Consider the following 10,615-nt stretch of genomic DNA (forward strand, 5'->3'; position numbering starts at 1 on the left):
TCTTTCTTCCCCCATCCTTTCCTACTTAAGTAAATGTCCAGCCTTTGTGTTCTCTTAGGTCCTGTCTTTGGCCTGTGCATTTTAGAGAAAGTAATAAACTTTGAATTGAATGTATCTTGCATTTGTTAATTTGATATATCAGAGCATAATTCTATAATTTTACTAGTTAAATGGCTGTACCTAACAAAGCTGAATCACAAGAATGAATCTCATGTCTTGAATTAGTTAATGAAATCCTTCTTTTGATGGCTTCCTTTAAATCTCTTAAGTCTAGGCATCTATAGAAAATATGAAGGAACTGAACCATTTTATTCCAAACAGTGATTCCCACAGCCAATTTCCATGTATTTAATTATCTAAGGAATAATAATTGTGAAGACAAGCACGTTCCCCCAGACAATTTGGAATGATTCTCAGCTTCCTAGTGAGTAGCTCCTTCAGTTACTACTACAACCTGCTATTCACTACAACAGCACAAGCTCACGTGTTGTAGAGCCCTCATTTTTTCTCCCTTCAGACTGCCTTCTAAAAATCAGTCAGGACAAGTTCCCCATTAAGAGTCCATCCAAGGGTTCTGATGGCTCCAAGCAATCCTCCTGGAGGAAGTTACGTAAGGCCAAACTCACGCCATCCAAATTGCAACTAAGTGATAGTGTTTCAATCGATTGACTGTAGGCTTTTCCAGTGGAAAATGCTGGACACACAGACTGAAGAAGAATTTGGGAAAACTGAATGTGGCTCTCAATCTCCCTGAACCTCAGTGCTTCCAGAGTGTAGCTGTAATACCTAGTGCAGAAGTGCTTCTGAGTCTCAACGTAGAAATACTGACAAAGTACTCCAAGGATAACATACAAACCAAAAACTTAGGATATTAACAAACACATGCTGTCCTAAAGAGTTAGCATGTCTCCAACAGCCTCAGTAAGGTTTTTAGAGAGTAAGAGTTTGATCTGTTTTTCTAAATTTAGACATCTATTATCATCTGAGATGACAGAGGGTATCCTGTCTGCCACCCAGTTAATAAACCAGAAGAGCACAGGTCTCTTACAGGATCTATGTTGTACTTGCCGTTTTGGTGTTTCAGATACACAGGGGTCTCTTAAACTAGATGCCTATGTTAAGGCAGCTTATTTTGGCCCTGTGTAGCATGTAGTCACTGTGGAGTTTTCTGGCTAAATTAATCACCATTTTGAAACTTCTTATGCACAACCACATAAACAAAATACTTGTTTCGCAACAGGCGGTACGAAATCGATTGCTGACAATAAGAATGTGGTCAAAACAGAAAGACTACAGAAGAAAGGAATTCATAAATGAAAAACCTGTGCTCCTCAGGATGGATGTGAATATTGTGTAAATAGACATTAGTTACAGGTTTAATTGTGTCAATGTTTTCTTTAATAATTATATATTACAACAACTCTTCTGTTTGTTCGCAAGGTTAAATACATCACAACAATGCTTCTGACCATGTCTGACATCCAGAATTGCGCCTTCACTTAAGAAACATCCTCTGCCTGTTCATACTATGTAATTTCCCAACCACTTTGGAGCCCTATATTTAATTGATTTTGGCATGGACTCTCATCCTGAAAACACTTGGAAGCACGTGCATAATAAATACTTTACTATTTCTACTGAATATAGCAATGGGCAATTACGTGTTTTTATAGGACTGAAGACATAATTAGTGAATAGCCCGTAGATTTAAAAGACTACTTACTTGAAATTTACCTTGAAAAGCAACTTAAGTCCATTTCTTTTGCAGTGATGCAAGAGCCCTGCCTCAGCTCCAATTGAGGTCAGAAAAAAATATTCATATACTGTATTAAGAGACAATTTGAGATCCATTGATCTTGCTGTTGTTTTACTTTTTCCATGTGTGAACCTGTGCAGTGTAGTTTAAGAATATAGCTAATATACAGCTGTTCTTTGCAGTACCAGTAATATACAGGCTTTGTTAGATTTTTTTCTTCTCATAGTTGTTTGAAGTTGTTTGAAAATATTTGCTCTTTTTTCTGACACTGTTATGGCAGGAAAGTGTTCTTGCTAAGTCACGTTTGACTCACATGCCAGGCTTCATGTGACCAGAACCCCCATGATGTTGCTAACTTTCCGTATCAGTTCCCTTAATTTATTAATGTTTGATCTCCTGATGTGCAAAATCTTAAAAGATCTGATTGTGTTTATTATATTAATGTAACCTTGATTTAAATTGAATTGACTCATGGGCACTGAATACAGACTTATTTTTCATGAGCAGTTCTTCTGTAATATCTAGTTATTTACAACCCATCCCCAAATTCAAATCAGCATTGCCTTTTCAATGGATCGGGTTTTGACCATTTTTTCTTCACATACACTGACTCTACTTGGTGGATCTGTAATGGGATTTATTTACAGTTCCCCCAAAAGAGAGGTCCGCAGCCTGCTGTTTGAGAAATTGAGTGCTGAAGGTGATAAAGTTTCCATGATCATAGAATAATTTAGGTTGGAAGGGACCTCTGGAGGTCACCTAGTCAATGCCCTGTTCAAAGTAGGTCCCAGAGCATGTTACTCACGGACTTGTCCAGTTGTGTATTGGGCACTCCCAGGATGGGAATTCCCCAGCCTTTCTGGGTAATCTATTCCAGTATTTGAGTAGTAAATTTGTAGTAAAAAAAAGAATTCTTGTAGGTATTGCAATTTCTCATGTTCCAACTTGTGTCTGTTCCCTCTCTTGGTGTCCTATTACTATGCACCTCCGAGAAGTCTGGCTCCATCTTCTCTGTATCCTCTGACAGTATTAAGATGTGCCCTGAGCCTTCTCTTCTCTAGTGTGAACAGGCCCTGCTCCCTCAGCCTCCCTCTTACATGGTATGCTCCAGCCCCCTGACCATCTTGGTGGCCCTTTGCTGAACTCAACTCCAATATGTCAATGTCTTTCTTGTCCAGAGGAATCAAAAACTGGTCACAGTACTCCAGATGCAGTCTCACAGGTGCCAAACGGGGGAAAGGACCAGTCCCCTGGGCCTGCTGACTACACTTATGTTAAAACAGCTCAGGATGTAAGTTAGCCTTCTTTGCTGCAAGGACACACTGCTTCATGTTCAACTGATTCATGTTCACCTTGCTGTCCACCAGGCCTCCCCGATCCATTTCTTCAAAGCTGCTGCTTATACAGTTGTCCCCCAGCCTGTACTGTTGAATGGAGTTATTCCATCCCAGATATAAGACTTTGTATTTGCTTCTGATAAACTTTTTGTTGAAATGTTGACCACGCTTCTTTTTCAAATTTTCAATGGGCACTTAATATTGAGACTTGATTTCCCTAATTATTTAAATGTATCACAATTTTGGCCATTGAGCATAATTGTTCCATGAAAAATTGTACTTTAGCCAGCTATCTGGGTTAGGATAACAGGTCATTCCATCCATTTGGGAGTGCTAGCCATAATAATAGGGTGGATAAGTATTATACCAAGATAACAGCAAGCTATCAGTCATATTTGTGTTTTCTTGTTAGCTTGATATAAGCTAATGAGTAGATTTGTGCTTAAGATACTGAAAAAAAAGAGCTCTGCAAATACTGTAAGCCGCATTTTCAGCTCTGCTAGAGCAGCGCTTGCACAAAACTGAAACTGAGGACTAAGACCACCATTGTCGCCAAAGACTATCTCTTTGAAAACCATCCTGAGGTAGAGGGGTTTGTATCTTGTCACTGAGCACAGCTACATAAATATGCTGATGCCAACAGATTCCACATACCATTTTGGATATTGGGGGGGTCTCCCCAGCAGTATCTCTAATATGATTCAGGCCACGGGTGTCATTAATGGAACAGAGAGGGAGTGCTTCCCTTGGTATTACTTTAACTTTCACTTCAGATGAATTAGAAAATTAACAGTATTAATATCAATGTTCTTGTTAGAGCCACTATAAAAGAAATTCTAGAGCAAACTTACATTTTCAGGTTTTCTTTTTAATTTTTCAACTACTTATTAATGCTAAACACCTTTTAAGAAAAAAGCCTGTAGATGGACAAAGCTTTCCATAGGAACAGCTTTACCTGACCGAAACAATAGTTAGTTGATGTTTACTGCTCTTAGTGAAGTTATATACCATCAGTGACAAGAAGGTATCAGGTTGAGTCTGATCGGTAAACTACTCTGTGAAAGCTAAGAAGCTAAGGGTAGAATTTATGAGAATTGAAAGCTAAGTAATTGTAGAATGATGGCTAATTACTACATGGATTATTATGAATAAGCAATACAGCGCTAACACCAAAGGATTATATTACTGATATTGCAAAAGGGGGAAAGACTGGCTTATTAATTCTTACTAAGATATGGCAACTTAGTTAATCACAGTCTAACATCAAGTACAGTCAGATGGTAGTACGAGGTTTTTTTCATACCTATAAATACCTGCCAGAATCATCTGTGCAGGTTTTGCTAAAGATACATTGGGCTCAATCTCATGCTCCAGCAGAGAGTCCCGTTCACACAGGGTGCTGTGTATGGGCGAAGGGCTCCACCCATATTCGTTCACCTGCAAAACTGATGCCTACAAAATTGATGGCTGTTGAGGTGGATATTATTTGTATAACGGCAGAACAGTTCAAATTAATTATTTTATTTGCTGACATACACTTATTTCATCATGTACTTCTAAGTACTTCTTGTATTTTATGCTTTGCCTTCCAAAAAATTGATGTTGTGGCTGATTTGAACTTAAGTGAATACTGGTCTTCAAAGACAAACATGTTTTTATAAAAACTGTTCTGGGAGACACCCAGAAACAGAAATTGATAGTGCAACTGAAGCTCTTCTAAGGGATTTTCCTTTTCCTGCTGTGGGATCACTGATACTATAGATTGTTCAATTCAAAGTAACGGCAGGTCAAAAGAAGCTTTTATTCCCTGGTTCACTTCTATTCCAAAAAGTCTTTCAACGTTGTCTTAAATCTAGGAATTTTTTTATTTTATTTTATTGAAATCAGTGGAAACGAAACATGTGCCTGAAGTTAAAAAAGTGTTTTTAAATATTTTCTTGGCATAGACTCAGAATAAAATATTGCAGAAAGGTGAACAGCAATGTCAAAATCTGACTGCCTTAAAGAGGTCAACCATAATCTTCAACAGGAGTTATTCAAGAGAAGAATGCCTTCTGCTTACAACAGGGTTTCTTTTTCAAGGGCTACCAATACTGTCTGACTTGCTTTCACATTTGATTTTATTGTATGTATCAGAATTCCTGAACATTGAATTAAGAAATAAAAGCAAAATTCATAGGTATTAGAAGGCTGCAGGGAAAATAACAAATCCCAATGTTTTCCTATTGCATACTAAGATACAGACAGGAAACAAAATACTGTTTATTAAGCATTGTTGTATTGTTTAGTAACAGAACAATGACACCCTGTAGGAGACAAACTGCAGCAAGTTCTAATGAAGAAAACTGAACAAAATGAGCTTAAATTGCAGATAGGCTGTTATCTTACCCTCCAGACTCATTTCAGTCTCTTCCTCAACACACAGTGTTCCAATTCAAGTCAATAATTCCCACTCTTGAGAATGGATGTTCAGTATGATACAGGGAGTTTGCAGAAATTCTACTGTTGACATTTGGGTGTGAAACACCCACTTGTTCCTAGTAGATGCGGTGTTTTTCCTTTCTTTTAATTACTTTTTTTTTCCTCATTTGCTCGAAGATGCTTTCCTTATTCATGTTTTGGGTACAGTGTTTTCTTATGACTGAGAAAGATCGGACAAAAGGAGTCTTATTGAAACAAGTTGTCACACATAATGTTGGATTTTAAGCAAGTTGTTTTGCTCACTGGTTAGGCCATCACTTTTCAATTACAAACATCTTAGTTTGGGCATGTGAGCACAGAGCTGGTTCAGCCCCCGAGCTGGAGTTTTGTATAAGCTAGATAATTCTAGCCTCTCTAAACAAACCTCTGAATTCTGAATTTGCTAGAGCTTCTGGATGGTTTTCCTACAAGAGTTTGTCACAGGAGTCTAGCTCTGGTAATGAAAATGATGATTGTTTCAGGTTAAAATGTCTGCAGTCTGCCATCTAGTCCTGAGAGACAGGAGCTGTTACTCTGAAGTCTGAGAGAAACAAATCTAATAGGAGCATAGCACTATGAATCTTAGAGAAAGTGGGAGGGAGTAGAAATTTACTTAATGAGGATTAGTATGTATAGATATTCAGATTACTTACATGTAAGTGATATGAACAGTTTTGGAGTGAAAAGCATCTCTTTTGAAAGGAAGCAGGAATCCTAAAAAACCTGGGAGACTTTTCTCCACCCCATCTCTGCCTGTTTCCCTGTGCAAGTGCATTGCAAACTCTTGAGTGTCAGCTGATAGGGAGATGGTGGTTCTGGTAGTTGAGTGTGTGGGGTTATGAGCAACAGAGCCACAGCTTTCCATGCCTAAGTCATAGCAGGGGTCAGTTCAGTAAAGGCTTCCGTGCTTCACCATTCAAAAGATGGCAGATTATATATATATATTCTTTCCAGTTTTGCTAGGGCTTGTGTAAGCTAAATGAGTAAAAAACCACTTCGCACAGCAAGAGGGGTGTCTTAATGAAGAAAGGTAACATCATGATGATTAAACTTGATGAAACCTCTCAGCTGAGTGTAAGATCTGAGCTTACATGAGGTCTCTCACTATTATTCACACCTCTTTGGTTAAACCATGATGACATTTGCGGGTATTATTTTGTAAAATTGCTATTGCTCTGGATTCAGAAGCTCTATTACAAGCACAGTGTTTATAGAACTTGTCACTGATGTGGGCAGTTGTTTAAAGCCAAAATACATCCTCTCTTATTTTTCAAGACATGTCTTTCCTGGAAGTGTATCTTTGCATATTCTTGGCATCATGGTTATGCGCTTACCCATAATTAAAACATTTTCAGTTGTTTACATCTTGTAGTTGAATTGTTGCCCTTGTTGCCAGACAAGTAAAATATATTACAACTTTTTTCATTTATAGATAGCTGTCTCATCAGAAACATTTTGAAGAATGTTTCTGTCTTTTGAATGAAATTAAAGTATTTTTAATTTTAATATGAAACTTAAAAATCCTAAAAACTAATCCAGTAGTTACGTTTCTTCAGTCAAATAATAACTAGAGAGACAACGTTAATCATGTATTTTTAATAAAGCGTAAGGAATTTATCCACTGAAAAACTTCGGCTAGGAAGACTAGAACATAAATACATGTCTTGTTAATTCCTGTGCACCTCCACTGATAGGCTATAGAGAATTAAGAGATTTCTATTAAGAACAAAATGCCTTTGTGACAGCTATACAATAGCAGTAAATATAAATTCTGAAAGGGTTTTCCTCACATGAAAAAAGAAACAAAACGAAGATAAATTGTGCTATCTAATAATCTGGAAAAGTAGTAATAAAATAAATTATTAAGCCTTCCCATAGGTAAGAACAGGAAACATCAGGTTATTAAGTAGGAGGCTAGGGCTGGCCTTGCAATAGAAGAGGCTATAGGGTTGCCCACAAACATGTATGTTCCAGAGAGCGGTGGAAAGCCAGGGTTATCTGCATAGCAAGGTTGGCTTACTGTTTTGGTCAACACTTGCCAACATAATACAGGGCTTCTGCACATACTGGTTGCCCTTGTTATAAAGGAAGATGCAAATCCTGTTGAAACTATTATCTCTGAAAACTCGGAGGCTATTATTTGCAAACCTAAACATCGATACAGAACCAGACTTTCTGAATCTAAAGACATCTTTTGGCACCTGTGTTCAGACAGAAGAAGGATCCTGTGTCTCCAAAATCCCACTTTTTTTCTCTCCACTTCCACACTGCCAGTGACTATTAGTCAGACCTGGGCTCAAATCCACAGCTGGTATGCTGTCCCATTATGTAAATTATTGCCGTAAGACTGCTGAGTCAGGTCTATACCCAAGTAAAACTGGTAACTCCTCTCATGTAGCTTCCAGCTATTAAACACCTCCCTAAATGCATCTGAAATCTGTAAATATTGTGGTGAAAAGACTCCGGTGAGCCAGCCAACCTGAAACAAGAGCTGCCTCTTTAAAAATATTCACAAGGGCTTCACAAAGCAATCTAATAGAATTTGGATTTAGTGGAGTATTAATGAGAATATTTGGGACTTTTTTAGCAGCATCTTAGATGTAAAAATCAAAGTGCTCAAGCTACTGTATTGGGTTTAACATCGGTCTTGTAAGGAATGTTCTGTTATTCCCTGTTTGACAGAAGAAGAAACCTAAGCACAGACATATTTTAATAAGCATCTGGGGAAAGATCGTGCAGCAAAGTGGTGGCAAATTCAGGAGAAAAACTGGATTTCCCCTACCTGCTAACTCCCCTGCTTTTGGAAGTAGGCAAATGCTTCATAAATCAGCTGTGGCCTTTTAGCTGTATGTCTAGGACCTCTGGACATTCGACAGGCAAATCGTTAGAAAAGGTGCTGTTACTGCCTTCAGATATAACAAATTCTGGATGGTACCAACTGTACCTATTGGTGCTGCAGGTTGACTCTCCGTCACATGTGCAGTGACTCTGATATGTCTGGGACATACATGACCTAGAGTATATGGACTGCAGGGTTTATTTGCACTATGCAAATTGTTTGCATCATACATCGTACACTCTGGACAGGCTGACTTTATTGTGTGCAGATCAACTCCACATTGCCTGCAATACAATCTTTCACTGACATCCAGTAAATTCAGTATTTCATGGACATATTGGATTCCTTGTGTATACACTGGACAGGCTATACATCTGTCTGAGAAATGTGAGAGCAATGGCAACTATTGCTTTTTAAATCTCAAAGGATGGTAGGTACGTTTTCTTGCCCTTTTCTCATGCCTTAAATATCACAAAAAAGACGCATTGCCCAGTGGGAAAAAAGAATGAGGAGGAGGATTTCAGCTATATAATCCAAGGCACGTGTGTAAAGTACTGCAAGCATTCCATCAGAAATGGTTATTTAAACTATTCATCCAAGTTGTTCTCTAGTAACAAAAAAAGGTCTAACCAGCAGTGCTTTTCTGGTAAAGTGTTCCTAGTGTTACCGTACGGAGAGTAAATCTCTCTAGGATCCAGTTCTGGTGCTGCTGTATTACGTATGGTACCTGACAGACTAGATGAGACCCCAGGTGCATCCAGTCCAGTAACCAAACCGTTAGTGGCCAGAAGTGCCACCAGGGACAGGGGTGGAAAAGATGCAAGTCAAATGGGTTGGCCTGTGTGGACCACTACAGGCATCTCACAGTGCTCCTCGAGACGGTGCGTCTCCTTACTGCCTAAGATAGGAGTAACTTAGACACTCATCAGAGCCTTGCTTCAGAAGAAACTCGAGTGAGTTCCGTGCATCTACTTGGGCAATACACTGAAATTGTCAGTAAAGGTGCAAGCGCTGACAGTTAATAGACTTAAAACCAACTAAGTATCAGTTGATTTTGATATACTGTAGGTTATTTAATATGGGCTAATAATATTAAAAATGTTACATTTTAGGAAAAAATAATTCTCTTTTTATCTGTTAGTAAAGAAGAGAATAAAGTTTAAGCAGTAAGGCTTTGTAAGACGAGCCATCAAGAAAATTTCCTCTACTATTGATGCCAGTCTGAGAAAAGATTTTGTGCATTTCCTAAGGAACATACCATAAGAAGAAACACTTAACTCACCTAGGATAACCGATTCCATTAAAATAGTAATATTAGGCTTCCTATGTTTTTATGAATTTTTATTTCTGTATTACTTTTTCCCAAGGTATAGTTCCCTTTATGCAAAGGATAAACTGTGATTCATGCATGGAAAGTCATCTAATTAATACAAGAAATACTTTGAACAAGATCACAGGAGTGGCAAAACCAGAACAGATTATTGGTCTATTACATCAGGCATTTGCTCCTGGGATGGCCTATATATTGGAAAAGCAATTTTACACATATAGGAGGGAACTTTGCAGTATTACACAACGAAAAAATTCTCTCAGCCCTGGCAACCAAGAGCAATCATTATGTTTTCTGCAGCACAAGGACAGAAACTTCTTAATTATTTTCATAGTATCCTGAAAAAACTAGCCTATTGTATGTTTTGAGTGTTTTTTAAGTTCTATAAATGCAGTTTCTGCTGGTGGTCCATACCAACAATAGGTCACACAAGGTGCAAAGAAAAATATTTACGGTAGGAACTGGGATACTTGATCTGAAGCAGCCAGCCTGAGCCAGCGTCGAATGAGTGAATTCTGCACCACGTTCATTAGAATAGAAGGTTATTTCAGTTCAGGAGCTTAAATCTGGGTACCTTGTTTTGTTTTTGCAGGCTATGAATCGGGAGCACGGTCATTTGCAGGTGTTTCCGCCATAGTTTTGTGATATTCGGTGTTTATCTTACAACCGCAGCTTCTTGATGTATTTGAATACTGAAGAACGTCACATTTTTAAAAGAACATAAAAAAGCCAACAAAAAAGAGCCAAACCAAACGAAGAACACAGAACACTTATGGCCCACATACGGAAAGCACGTTGTGACGCTTTTTAAGCGGGTCTCGTGGTTGCTCGGGGTCCAATACGTGACTGCAGGGAGCCGAGGCCGCCGAGGAGGCCGCCGCGTCGCGTCCCCA

At 38.5% G+C, this 10,615-nt stretch overlaps 1 protein-coding gene across 1 annotated transcript in view; it reads left to right on the top strand.

Moving 5' to 3' along the window:
• The first annotated feature begins 2,386 nt into the window (after positions 1-2,386).
• Positions 2,387-10,615, top strand: part of SLC40A1 (solute carrier family 40 (iron-regulated transporter), member 1) — a 24,631-nt gene continuing 16,402 nt past the window's right edge. The window contains exons 1-2 of the mRNA XM_009334986.1: positions 2,387-2,456; positions 2,935-3,047. Of these exons, the coding sequence (XP_009333261.1) occupies positions 2,387-2,456; positions 2,935-3,047 (183 nt within the window). The remainder of the gene's footprint in view (positions 2,457-2,934; positions 3,048-10,615) is intronic.

Source organism: Pygoscelis adeliae, unplaced genomic scaffold (genome assembly GCF_000699105.1).
Source record: "Pygoscelis adeliae isolate BGI_AS28 unplaced genomic scaffold, ASM69910v1 Scaffold212, whole genome shotgun sequence".
Lineage (NCBI taxonomy): Eukaryota > Metazoa > Chordata > Aves > Sphenisciformes > Spheniscidae > Pygoscelis > Pygoscelis adeliae.